The 14,553-nt window shown below is 40.9% G+C and overlaps 1 protein-coding gene across 1 annotated transcript; it reads right to left on the reverse strand.

The window, feature by feature from the left end:
* Nucleotides 1–3: 3 nt before the first annotated feature.
* On the reverse strand, nucleotides 4–13,574 carry si:ch211-217a12.1 (alanine aminotransferase 2-like). Its single transcript, XM_034132415.1, has 12 exons — nucleotides 13,484–13,574; nucleotides 12,900–13,059; nucleotides 8,743–8,832; nucleotides 8,472–8,580; nucleotides 6,955–7,088; nucleotides 5,040–5,283; nucleotides 3,535–3,614; nucleotides 2,670–2,806; nucleotides 2,203–2,377; nucleotides 1,566–1,721; nucleotides 744–856; nucleotides 4–634 (listed from the first exon to the last, which is right to left on the reverse strand). The coding sequence occupies exons 2-12, from the start codon at nucleotides 13,038–13,040 to the stop codon at nucleotides 544–546; spliced, it is 1,470 nt and encodes a 489-aa protein (XP_033988306.1). The 5' UTR covers nucleotides 13,041–13,059; nucleotides 13,484–13,574; the 3' UTR covers nucleotides 4–543.
* Between the last annotated feature and the right edge of the window lie 979 nt (nucleotides 13,575–14,553).

Raw genomic sequence — 14,553 nt, forward strand, 5'->3', positions numbered from 1 at the left:
ATGCAGATTAAAAGGTTTTAATAACAGGTAAAAACAATTTTAATATTAGTAAAAACAAATTTCTACAATCTGAGACGGGCTTTAAATTCATGGATAGCTCTTGCAGTGATCAGTAATATGGTTCATCCTCTAAAGTTAGTCAGGTCAGTTAATTAACAACATGTCATTGAATAATACATCCAGCTAGTTTTGCTATGGGTCTTGGCAGGAGAGAAATTCATTTGTAAAAGCATCTGAACTAATACTCTTTAAATGACATAGAATCAGCATTCTAACATCGTTCTGAGCAATACAAACCTGGCCGGGTAGATTTTTGTGAAAGTGCATAATTTAGTGAAAATAGTTACAGCTGTACATAGGACATCTAAACCGTACTAGCTGTATAAACAAGGAAGCAGCAAAGACGTTTTTCACTGATGCAAAACAGTGAAAATATCTGTAAAAATCAGATGTAGTGTAATATAGCCTCGAGCTGTAAGACGGCTCCTTCCACACAAAGGCACTTTAAACTGGCACTGATTGGGTCTTCTGCTGAGACGCTCGTTAGGAAAACTGTTTTGTGAAACGCACGTGAAAGTCCCGGATTTTCTGCAGCACGACCTTCAGCTTCTCAGTGGGAGGCAAGATGGTCATCCTGGTGAAACAGCAGGAAGGGAGATATGGTTTAATAGCACTACAGATTTAGTGGATGAGACTAATTAACCTTTTTTTACATTTGATCCATATAAAGAAGCGGGACTAACCTGAAGTGAAAGGTTCCCTCTCTCTGGCCAAATCCACTCCCTGGCACGAGGCAGATGCCCTCCTCCTCCAGCAGCCTCATGCAGTACAACATGTCTGGAGCCAGGCCTTCCTCCTGGGGACGGACACACATCAAAATGTATTTAAAGGTCTCCTATTATGCAATTTTTAGGCATATATTATGGGTCTCAGATATATAAAAACATGTCTGATATGTTTTGCTCAAAATACCAAACAGATCATGCATTTTAGACATCCCTCTATTCCAGCCCTGTTAGAGAAACGCTGATTTGGGTCCTTTGGGGGTATCTGCTCAGAATTACCCGGCAGATACTCAGTTAAATTCTGCCGTGATTAAACGCCATCATGTTCCAAACCACATCAAGGATTATTTCTGAAACAGTATGGAGCTCAAACGCTTTTTCTCTCGTGGGTTTACCACAAGGTGAGTTTCTTTATTTCCTTTTTTTCTCACATACTCTCTCCAGTACAGGTTAGCTCTGAGTGTTAGCGATGCTTGCTAATGTAAACAAAGACCATATTACGTCCAAAAGACGTCGGGCATTGTTTCTGATAGGGCCGTGGGTCCACATTTCAGATATTACGTCATATCGGACGCAAATCTGGATCAGCTCCGTTGTTCCCCCATTTTTAGAGATTTGGGTACGGAGGAAAAGAGAGAGGGTTTTATTTTCTGACACTTTGTGAGTTCCCTGACACACATTTATGTATAAAAGACATAAAAAAGTACATTTTGCATAAAAGGTCCCCTTTAACATCGATGAGTGAATCCAGGTGAGATGACGTTAGTGTGCAGTGCATACCTTAGCTGTGTCGATAGCCCTCTGCGGCAGAGTGATGCGGGGGAAGGTGTACATGGCCCCCTGCACAGGGTTACAGATGATACCTGGCACTGTGTTGAAGGTCTTCTCCGTTAGCCCCGCCTTCTCTGCTAACGCTGCAAGAACCTCTGTCCGCTCCTGAGGAGGAAGCACAAGCAAACACGTTATATTGTAGTATATCGAAATATACTATTTTTTTTTTACTTTTTTAAATATTATACTATGTCGAAAAAATCTAAACAGTATAGTAAGTCGAAAAAAACGACATAGCATTTTATGTCGAAATAAGGCATAGTATACCATGTAAAAATAGGGCATGATATCGTATGATGAAAGAAGGGAAAAACAAGACATATCGTATGTCGAAAAATTGGAAATGTCATTTTTTCGACATACATTATGTTTATACTATATCTTTTTTTTCTTCCTTCCTTTTTCAATATTTTTTTACTCCACAATCACCCCAAAATACTATATAGATATATATATATCTAACGTTTTTTCAGAACATGCCACCATTTGAAGCTGATTATTTCCTTATTCAGGGCCATGTGAGAACAGCAGGCATTATATGCGGTGGTGTTTATAACTGTTTGTTTGTGTTGTGAGTTGTTCCTACCTTCATAAAGGTGCTGTAGGAGGGCTCGTCGGGCTGGGGGGGGTTCACCACCAGCTCCAGGAGAGCCTGGCCGGTGACGGGGGGGCACAGACGCACCGACACCAGCTTTGTGAGCTGGGCCTTCACCTCAGGGTCCATGTTGATCACCTCCATGTAGCCGCCGCGAAACCCACACCTGACCAGAGGAAACAGAGGAAAACACAAAGTAAACTCTTAGTGAACGTCAACAGCGGGAGCTTAGGTCTGTGTGTTTTATTAAGCATGTGATAAAAGGGAAGATAAGATAAACCTTGACTGATCCATGTAGGGAAATGCAGGCGTCAAAGCAGCCAAATGTACCTATAGGCAACACTTTTAATAATAATAAATGAGATACAAAATTGCTTCAGTGCCCTTATTCTAAATGTATATATGTATGTATTAATACATCAACTGAATTGCGTAATTGCGTGCGTGCGTGTACTCACTCTCCCATGTAGCATTTGGAGGTGGAGTGGAAGGAGGCCATCTCCACGGTGCTGGAGAACTCTGGTCCCATCTCAAACAGCACTTTCTTAAAGGAGTGGAACTTGCAGTCCTCTGCGTACACGTTGTCCTGGTACACCTGGAGAGGGACAGCAGATTAGTTAAAACACACCGTTATCCAGTACAGTATAATCAGATTTTTTACCATGGATGAGCAATTAATTGTTTTTCATTTGTATTAACCTCTTTATTTAATATCCCATTTTACTTTTGCCTTTTAATCCTCACTGTACTTTTGCTGTTGTAACCCTGTACATTAAAGTCGCCGTGGGACAAATACAATATTTCTGATCTGGTTCTGTGTTACCTTAAGGCAGTGTTTCTCGTGGGGGGGGGGGGCGCAGAGGCATGACAGGGGGGGCGCGATAGACCAGGGGGAAAAATGGTTTTGAAAAACTAACTTGACCCATTACGTGACTATTTGTGTTGGGGGGGCCCGACTTTTTTTTTTCTCCAAAGGGGGGGCCTGACAGAAAAAGTTTGAGAACCACTGCCTTAAGGGGCTCAGGGGAAATTGTTACAAGTAAAAAAACATACTAAAGCTAATAAGTTAGACAGGGTTCGTCACAAAATATATGGTACCATTTTCATAAAAAAAAAAAAAAGGAAGGTTATTAAATATTTTAATCATTTACTATGCAAATGATAACTTTTAAGGCTAAATTCATTCTTTAATTCTGACACTTGGGTCACCTCTTGTGACACTGGGTGCATAATTAATGTACAAATGGTACATTGTAAGGCTCAAATATTATTTTAGGATGAAGAAACAGGAAGTGAACTTCTGAATTGAGGAAATGACATTACTTCGTCAGCCATGAGGAAGAGATGCTCCTCTTTGGCAAATCGGATGACATCTTCAATGCACTGCCTGCTCTGGACCTGACCTATCACACAGGACGAGCAGAGTTACAAGAAAGCTGGGCGTGCACATAACCATTTCATTTAAAGGGGACTTATTATGCAAAATCCACTTTTTCATGTCTCTTCTACATCAACACATGTCCCCTCTTCTTCATGTCTCTTCTACATCAACACGTGTCCCCTCTTCTTCATGTCTCTTCTACATCAACACGTGTCCCTTCTTCTTCATGTCTCTTCTACATCAACACGTGTCCCTTCTTCTTCATGTCTCTTCTACATCAACACATGTCCCCTCTTCTTCATCAACACGTGTCCCCTCTTCTTCATGTCTCTTCTACATCAACACGTGTCCCCTCTTCTTCATGTCTCTTCTACATCAACACGTGTCCCCTCTTCTTCATGTCTCTTCTACATCAACATGTGTCCCCTCTTCTTCATGTCTCTTCTACATCAACATGTGTCCCCTCTTCTTCATGTCTCTTCTACATCAACATGTGTCCCCTCTTCTTCATGTCTCTTCTACATCAACATGTGTCCCCTCTTCTTCATGTGTCTTCTACATCAACATGTGTCCCCTCTTCTTCATGTCTCCTCTACATCAACATGTGTCCCCTCTTCTTCATGTCTCTTCTCCATCAACATGTGTCCCCTCTTCTTCATGTCTCTTCTACATCAACATGTGTCCCCTCTTCTTCATGTCTCTTCTACATCAACATGTGTCCCCTCTTCTTCATGTCTCTTCTACATCAACATGTGTCCCCTCTTCTTCATGTCTCTTCTACATCAACATGTGTCCCCTCTTCTTCATGTCTCTTCTACATCAACATGTGTCCCCTCTTCTTCATGTCTCTTCTACATCAACATGTGTCCCCTCTTCTTCATGTCTCTTCTTCATGTCTCTTCTACATCAACATGTGTCCCCTCTTCTTCATGTCTCTTCTACATCAACATGTGTCCCCTCTTCTTCATGTCTCTTCTACATCAACATGTGTCCCCTCTGTGTAAAGAGACTCTGAAAGTTTCAGGAACAAAGATTCTCTCTCTTTTTGTCCTGATCCATTTCTATAAAAACCTGTCTGAAAATGAGCTGATCAGATTGAGGCCACTTAGTGATGTCATAACGATGTTTTGGCTTGTGTAACCATTAGCCAATCAGCAACCAAGGTAACCCCCCCCCCCTTATCACCTGAATCTCCTCCTAGAGCAACATTGAGTTCTTTTTAACCAAATCTCTCTCAGAGGGGCGTGGGGAGGGGCTCCTTATTTTCATCTAAATTAACAGACAGAGAATCAGGGCTGAAACAGAGGGGATTATGGGATGCTGCAATGATCTGTTTGGTGTTTGGAGCCAAACACTTCAGAGACATGTTCTGTATATATCTGAGACCTATACTATATTGATGAAAAACAGTATAATAGGGGACCTTTAAAAAAACCTGTACTCCTACCAGTGGGGTTCCCGGGGTTGATGATGCAGATGACGCGGGGGTTGCAGTGCGTCCGGGCGGCGCTCAAGGCTCTTTTCAGCTCCGCCACGTCCAGACCCCAACACCTGTCCTCGTCCAGGTAGTAGTTGATCTGCACGGCAGCCAGGTCTGCCAGCGCGGCCGAGTACAGCGGGTACTGAGGGATGGAGATCATCACTCCTGTACGGTCGGGACCCTCACCACAGACCAGCAGCTTCAGCATGGTCTGGGGTCAGGGGGTGGAGAGAGGAAGGAGATGAGGGGACAAGAGAAAAGGATAAGACTTGAGGTGGTAGGAGTAAAGAAATATATAAAAAATGTATATACATGTGGAAATCAAGTAAAAATATATATACATGTGGAAATACAAGTTACTTATTTCTGTGTCCTAATTTCTCTTATGTACATTGCCTTGTGTTTTTTATGCTGCTGCAATGCAAACATTTCCCAAATTGGGATAAAGTACCTATCTATCTATCCATCTATCTATCCATCCATCTATCTATCTATCCATCCATCTATCTATCTATCTATCCATCTATCTATCTATCTATCTATCTATCCATCCATCCATCCATCTATCTATCCATCCATCCATCCATCTATCTATCCATCCATCTATCTATCTATCCATCCATCTATCTATCTATCTATCTATCTATCCATCTATCTATCCATCTATCTATCCATCTATCTATCCATCTATCTATCTATCTATCTATCCATCCATCCATCTATCCATCCATCTATCTATCCATCCATCCATCTATCTATCTATCCATCCATCTATCTATCTATCCATCCATCTATCTATCTATCTATCCATCTATCTATCTACCTATCTAACTAACAGAGAAAAGCATGTCAAGTATTTAATAATGAAGGTTGATGTATGATGATTTGGCACCCAGACAGTTACATATAACTCACTGAACATCCGCAGATCTACTTTACAGCAGCAGAATAAACACACCTACATTGAGGCCAATATGTAACATTTTAATACTGCGGGCAACAGCATATCTCGTGGTGCAGTAGTTTTGGAATAGTTGGAGTTTTTGAGGTGGGGTTGTATATCTGTAGTCACTCAGTGTATTAAAAGATTTAAGATACAGAGGCTTTATTGTTATATGCACACTTTTTATTATTATTAAAAGTGTTGCCTTTAGGTGCATTTGGCTGTGAAAGCTTAGTTTTGGCAATTAAAATCAAGGCTCCTCCTACAGTGCAACACACTTAAGACATACAAAGTAATAAAGTAGTGCAAGAGAATGATGCAAGGGACACAATAGTGCAAGTAAAATGCAGAAATATGTTAACTTTCGCCTTGTTATGTAATCAATAAGTGGAACATTTTAAATTAGAAGCTAGTGTCTCTTTGCAGACTGTTGTAAATTACCCTTTGGTGGATATATTATAAATAACATTACGCCTGTTTTTAAAAGTAAATGGCATTTGTCCGATGATTTGTTAATCTTCACCAATCTAAATAGCATAACCGTCAGTTCTGGAAAAAAATAAACAAGTCCCTTAAACCCAAAGTCAAATCAAATTGGAAACCCCTATGAGCTTCCTGCAGGTACAAATATGCCAAATAAGGCGTGCAAACCTCAATCCACTCTATCTACTACACTGAATACGGACCTCATTTAACCCCACTCCACAAAATCCTTGATCCTGATTTAGTTGCATAAAACTGGAAAAAGCTGCATCCTCAGTGGCAAAGGTCTGTGGGTGGAGGATGTGCAAAGTGCAGCAGAGTGTATGATCAACAGGAGTTAAATAAAGAAGAGACTCACGGGGCAATTATACCCAGAGTGTGTCACATGTGCAGGGGTAAGGCAACAGATGAACTGATGGCCTACAGTGAGTCAGTAATAAACGGTGTAACGTGTACCACGATGGCGTCGCTGGCCCCGGTGGAGAGGTAGATGTTGTCGGGGTTGGAGGGGATCCCACCGTCTCTCTTCTCGATGTAGCGCGACACGTCCTGACGGATGCACTCGATGCCCTGGCTCGCACTGTAGGCCCCTGAGGTGGGAAGTAGTGGAGTACAAATACATCGTTACTGTACTTAAGTACATTTTTCTGGTATCAGTACTTTACTCCACTACTTATTTTTCTGACGACTTTTTACTTTGACTTCTTACATGTTGAACACAAATACCTGTACTTTCTACTTCTTACATTTTGAACACAAATACCTGTACTTTCTACTTCTTACATTTTGAACACAAATACCTGTACTTTCTACTTCTTACATTTTGAACACAAATACCTGTACTTTCTACTTCTTACATTTTGAACACAAATACCTGTACTTTCTACTTCTTACATTTTGAACACAAATACCTGTACTTTCTACTTCTTACATGTTGAACTCAAATACCTGTACTTTCTACTTCTTACATGTTGAACACAAATACCTGTACTTTCTACTTCTTACATGTTGAACACAAATACCTGTACTTTCTACTTCTTACATGTTGAACTCAAATACCTGTACTTTCTACTTCTTACATTTTGAACACAAATACCTGTACTTTCTACTTCTTACATGTTGAACACAAATACCTGTACTTTCTACTTCTTACATGTTGAACTCAAATACCTGTACTTTCTACTTCTTACATGTTGAACACAAATACCTGTACTTTCTACTTCTTACATGTTGAACACAAATACCTGTACTTTCTACTTCTTACATTTTGAACACAAATACCTGTACTTTCTACTTCTTACATGTTGAACACAAATACCTGTACTTTCTACTTCTTACATGTTGAACACAAATACCTGTACTTTCTACTTCTTACATGTTGAACACAAATACCTGTACTTTCTACTTCTTACATTTTCCAAACAGGCTGGTTCCTTTAGTTTGAATGTGTGTTTGGTGGCGTGATCATTATTATTTAGAGTCATTGCGTGCCTATTGATTTGAACACGATCCGTGTATCCATCATTTCCTGGTCTTCTCTAAAGAAGAGGGACCAATGAAAACGTTGTCATGTTGCCGTTGTTCAGCATGGAAACATTCATTAGCTAACAATGACATTAGTGTTCTATTAATCTAAAGGGAGGTCAGGTACTCTTTAAAACAGCTGCTAGTTATGGGTACTTTTTACTGAAGTACATTTCAAAGCCCTCTTTACTTTTACTTGAGTAAAGAAGTTTAGTCAGTACTTCTACTTTTACCAGAGTATTTTTAATATCTGTACTTCTACTTGAGTAAAGGATGTGTGTACTTGTGCCATCTCTGCATGACAGTGAACTTTGATTTAAAAAGAACACTCACTGCCTGTTTGAATAGTCACACACCGTCCAAACAAATGTTAATGAGTAGACGAATGGAGGTGGGTGCGATGGAGGAGGGGTGGATGTGGTTCGAGGAGAAAGGGGGGGGTGTCTGACCTATACTGTGGCCCCCGCAGGCCCCGAGGATACGCCGGGCTCTCTGCTTGGCATCCTCTGGAAACTTGTTGTCTTCCAGGAGATCAGGGTACGCACACAGAGCCAGGACCTGACCAGTAAGACCATTTTAACATGCAAGTATAGGAAACAGGTTTATAGACAAGTAGGTTTACACATACGAGGCATTTGTCTTGGTGCATACATCAACACAGTTAAAGAAAAGAAAAAACAACCAAAAAATAAAATATAAGGCACTCAAAAGATGTCTGACCTGTCTGAAAAATGTGATTGGTTTCTGACCCATGGCGTGGGCGTCACCAATGTTTGCCTTGATGACTTCTGTGAAAGGTTTCTTGACTCCCTGAAAATACAAAAGACAGGAAACACAGCAGGTGAAAATGAGGACTGTGAGAAGAAGTTAGAACAGGTTGACTTATATCATAAATACTTTACATCCATTATCTCTTGCATGTAGCAACAGCTTCACAAACAGGATGTGTGAAACTTTAATGAGGGGAGGGAAGGAGACATTCATCTGGATAGGGAGGACTGTATGGCTTCAATTCAAATGAGGAATTACAGCGTCCTCCGCCCACTAGTCAATAACAGTTCAAATTGTCATAATTTAATCCTACGAGACATCTGTGTGAAATTGTCATTATTACAGTTATGGCCAAATATGTGTTTTGTGAGATCCTTGATTCCAGCCGCAGCATGGAGACAGAAAAACCTCTCTAAACAAAGAAAGGTATTCCCTTCTTATGCCCAGAGTCAAATAGAGAGAAAATGTTGTTTGCATATCCCTTCTTACACCCTTCTTACAACTCCTGTGTTTGAAATTCAAAAAGGTATCCCGATGAGGAACATTTCTTTAGGGCTTTGGTGGTAGGAAAATGAAATCCTAATATAATCACGTGTGTTGTTCCCAGCTCTGGCTCTAAGTAGCGACACACACACACACACACACACACACACACACACACACACACACACACACACACACACACACACACACACACACACACACACACACACACACACACACACACACACACACACACACACACACACACACACACACACACACACACACACACACACACACACACACACACACACACACACACACACACACACACACACACACACACACACACACACACACACACACACACACACACACACACACACACACACACACACACACACACACACACACACACACACACACACACACACACACACACACACACACACACCTTCTGCTTCCACTCAAGAACGGCTGCCTTAATCCAATAGTGTGACAAGCTTGGTTCTTTTTCATTACATGTCCATTCTCGTCTGAACCATTTGCTTCTTCTATCAACTCGGATCGAATCAGAGTCCTTCATATTCATCTCTTTGACTTAAGTGGACATTTAGTTTGGTGCCTGTAAGTCTGTGGGCCACAACATGCTGCAGCTGTTTATCAGATGACGTAATGTAACAATAGATTGTCCAATGTTTCTTCATACCAGTGTTGGGCAATGAGGATTAAATAGAAATCAATATAATCTTGAGTTTTATGGCTTCATAGTTTGTGCATTCAGAATCATGTCATTAAATGAAGAGTCATTACATTTGACTGCAGGCTGATGTGACACTCAATGTATAATGAAACAGAAAATCGGATTAGATTAAGAAATGTTTGACTTCTTGTGAATTTTTTACACAATTGCCTTGCAATATATATCTAATAAAACATGTTGAAACCTGTCTCGGGTGAGTGAGTGCAAACATGTCCTAGTGGTTATCCAACTAATGACTCATATCATATTATTAAACCCACACAAAGCTACAGACAGAGCTGCACACTGAAACAAACGTTTACATCTAGGCTACTACATGACATTTTCTATTCTAAAAATAAGTCATTCATATTATAACATGCTGTTCTCAGCCTCTAAACAAAGGTTTCTTCTGTTTTATATTTTAAAAGTGAATATCTCTTGTTTTTCGGACTGATGAAAAGACATCTTCAAGAAACTGGGCTGAACCGTTTTCAACCTTTTATAGTGGAAACGATTAAATCCATTCATCTATCCTATGATTATCACATCAATTGGCCACGAAAAGGTTGCATCCCTTTTCTAAATATAGTTGGACTTTGCATTTCACTATGCACTGTCGTAGCAGCTTTAAAATCATATACTTGCAAGTAGACGTCTATCTGGGAGGCCAGCTGATACCCCCTCTGGCACTGTATGCAAAACCATCTCACCCTACAAGACAATGGGATATACAGATACCCCTCAGACACAGTAGGTTCACTCCCAGAGAGATGACCTAATCAGAGAAACTAAGGTTAGCAATGATAACACATTTGATTGCACAATTTCCTTCACAGCACTAATCAAGCCGTGAGATTACGTGATAAAATATCAGGCAAAAGGCGTCCAAGGGTACATGTAGTGCTTTCCGTTTGATTAAGTCAATGTTAGCATTTCTATGACCTTATATGACAGTGGGAGCAAAGCACACCAGGTTCTCTGGGTTTATGGGCCTGCTTGAAATGTGAGTAACTGGACGTTTCCTTTTCAGTCCTGGAGCAACAAAGACGCTGCTGTTCTCGGGGAAAGAGAGGAGCTCAGCACTGATTCTCCCTCGCTGCGCCAGGCACTGATTACACAGGCCGGAGCCCAGAGAGACAAGAGAGAGAGAGACAAGAGACCCTCAGGGCCACCAGGCCTGATAAACTGTCCTTACAGTGTCCAGTCAGGCTAGAATACTAAGAAAGGTTAGCTCATGCGAAACATGCAACTCCTGCCAATGTTTTTCCACACAAAGAAAAATAAAGAAAGAGAAATACTTTTGTGATTACACAAATTACAACTAAATTTAAAAAGTTCTCTTCCCTGGTCTCTTGCTCTGTTGTCCTTGACAGTGCAGACTTTAGATCAAAGCTTAGCTAGATGTCTGGGTTAAGGATGAATAAGGGTCATCAACACACCAGCCGTATAACACACACTTGCATAAAATCTGCTGAGCCATCAGGAGAAGTGTTCCAGTCACAGGTCTGACAGGAAACACACACTGCCAGCTGATTGGACATCGGATGCAAACCCTCCTGACCTCGCAGAAAAACTCCTGGATTTCACTTTCATTTAACTCCCTTTTTTATTGCTGCAACAGTAACAAATGTCTGAAATCAAATCTGTACAATTCGTAAGCAAACGATGGTGCTGCAGGAGAGCTTTCTAGCTGCTCCAGTGCTCCTTGTTCCTTTCTTCACAGGAGGCTAAACAAGTGGATTCCCAGGAACTGGAGCACTTTGAGCAGAAACTGGGCTGCTTGTATTGGAGGTCCTCACAGAGAAAGGCCTGTGACGCTGAGGGGCCTCACAGCTGCAGCTCTGTCCAATGACCCCCCCCCCAGTGAGGAGGAGGAGGGAGGGGAGCAAACCCAGAGACACAAAAGAGGAAAGCGAATGTCGCCTCTCATCTTACGTAATAACCTTCTACCATACACAGTGAATCTCTCAGGACTGAGTGAAATGCAAACACTTCGTCCCTCCTCCAGGTCCTCTAATAAAAAGGACATAACTACAGAGGGCTGCGTCGCTCCTTGTTTAACGTGCTGAGGAATGCAAGCTGGATCTAAATCACCACTGCAGGATGTAATATGAGATGAGGAGTGCTGCGCAGAACATAACAAGCTGTCATGCACGGGCTTTTAAAAAACTACCATCTACTTCCTGCCTCCACTCTCTCAGCACAAGCTGTCAAATGCTCGCATGTCATTAGTCAGGTTTATAGCCTTGTCTTTCCTCCCTCTTTATTTTGTTGCCATATATATTGAGGAAAAAGAGCATGGTAAATAACTTGTGTCTTCCTTCACAGCTAATGATGGGTGCCAAAATACACTGAGAGCCACTCAAGGTTTGATTGATAAAAAAAGAGTTTGGGGAAAATACAATAATAATATTTTTGTGATTAAAAAAAGCAGGGAAATAACTTGTTTTTGCACGTAAAACTAATTTCCAAAAGAAAAACAGACTTTTGGCTTAAGTCAATTTCCAGGTGGTTCAACCGCTTTTCACATCTTCTTCTATCCCACAAACACACGTTATTTCAATTCTCAACATTTGGGAATCACTATAACAAACAATAAAACCAAATGTTCCACATACAAGCGTCAATTTTCCCGTCATATCATGGAAATGAAAAATAACTGCTCTATAAACTTCCCTCACCAGCACGACTGTAATAATACAAAAATCCCTTGTGCATTATCAACAGTGGTGTAGCCTATATTAGTAACTATGTTCATTTACTCAAGTACACTTTTGAGATACTAGTAGGCTACTTTACTTGAGTATTTCAATGTTGTGCTACAATAGTCCTACCCCCACCTCTGTGTCTTATCTCGCTAAACTCCATGAGTCTTCACCTCTTTCAGCTCCTTCTCTATCTGCATGGCGCGCTGCACGATGGCTCCTCGCACCGCGTACTCCACCTTCCTCACGTTGGGGTTCATGTTCTCCAGGGTCAGCACCTTGCCCCCGAACCCGTTCATCGCCTGATGTGACATGTTGCTTCTGTCTGGGTATCTGGAACAGAGAAAGAGTTTTAGATACTGCACAATGAACAGCTGTGACTGTACACGGGCAGTTAAAGGGCGTCAGGAGTTACCCTCAGAGCTGGAAGAAGTATTCACATTCTCCTTTTGTAAAAGTACAATCAGGTAATTGTACTTAAAGTATCACAGTAAAAGTACTCATTGTGCAGAAACATTGTGTGTATATAATTATAATGATATATGTGACATTTCTAGATAACATTGTTGCATTAAGTCGCATTTGACTGTTGTATACAAACAAAGCTCTGATGACTTTTAGTAAGCTACATTATTTAAATAATTTGTCTATATTGTATATATTTCCCTTTTGGAGTAGAAGTAGCATTACATGGTAATACTCAAAAAAGGTACCTCACAATTGTACTTAAGTGCAGTACTTGAGCAAAAGAACTCACCAGCTCTGCCAGTTGTTCCGCGAGGAGCTCAGAGTGCTCGCCTCGTGTTGTTTACCTCCACACGCACTCCTCGAGCTCCGAATGACAGTTGAGCCTCTCGTGTTCATATTCCCATCCGCGAGACACGCCTTCGCTCGTGGTTGGCTGGTTCCTTGTCCAACTTCCCCTCACAATTCAGCGTGCCATAAGGACGCCTTTACGTGCCGTAGGAAATATATAACATCCATGGGCCCTTTACGTAAAGCTATGTAGATATCCCACTTCTTCAAAACCCTGTTCTCTTAAAGGCAGAGGTGGAAGAAGTACTCAGTACCAGAGTGTAGGAATACTCTGGTACAAGTAAAAGTCCTGCATTCACAAGTAAAAGTACTATCATCAAAATAAACTTAAAGTACCAAAAGTTAAAGTAGTCATTGTGCAGATTGGTCCATTTGAGAATAATATATATGATATGTTTTGATTATACATTTAAATTAAAATGATATATATGGATAGTCATTTGGACAATTAACTACTGGGTCACTCATGAATTGTAATTTAAGAGTCTATCATTCTGTACCAAAGGGACAATATAAAAGCAGTGCTGCGTTCAAAACCTAAACAAGTTGTTTGTTTGTCTCTTTAAGGCAGACAAACCACATTATGGTAATGTGGTAAAAGGAGTGTTTGAGTTAATTAAGTTGGGTGTGTATCTTACATAAATGCTTGGGTGTGTTGCAAGGAATTATGGGGCAGCATGTTTTTCTCAGGGATCCTTTAATCCATCATGTGCTCTGCATTAGGAACAAGGAGAGTTTTGAGAAAGGCTCTTACAATGCGAAGGTTATTTTCTGCAAGTTGCAACATTGTTAATAAGTGGACAAAAGCAGACTTTCCAGTAGCTCACACCCAAACATACTTTTGAAATTAAACTTGAGGACATGTTTTGGACGAATGTGGGGGTAATGAGAGACTTGGAATTTCGTTAACAACAAAAGGGAGTAAGAGTTAGGAATGCAGAGAGCAGGAGGCAAGGATTTCAAAGCAGATAGAAGCTGTTGTGCAAAAGAAACACAGAAAGAGAGGCACAG

This window comes from Trematomus bernacchii, unplaced genomic scaffold (assembly GCF_902827165.1).
Source record: "Trematomus bernacchii unplaced genomic scaffold, fTreBer1.1, whole genome shotgun sequence".
Classification (NCBI taxonomy): domain Eukaryota; kingdom Metazoa; phylum Chordata; class Actinopteri; order Perciformes; family Nototheniidae; genus Trematomus; species Trematomus bernacchii.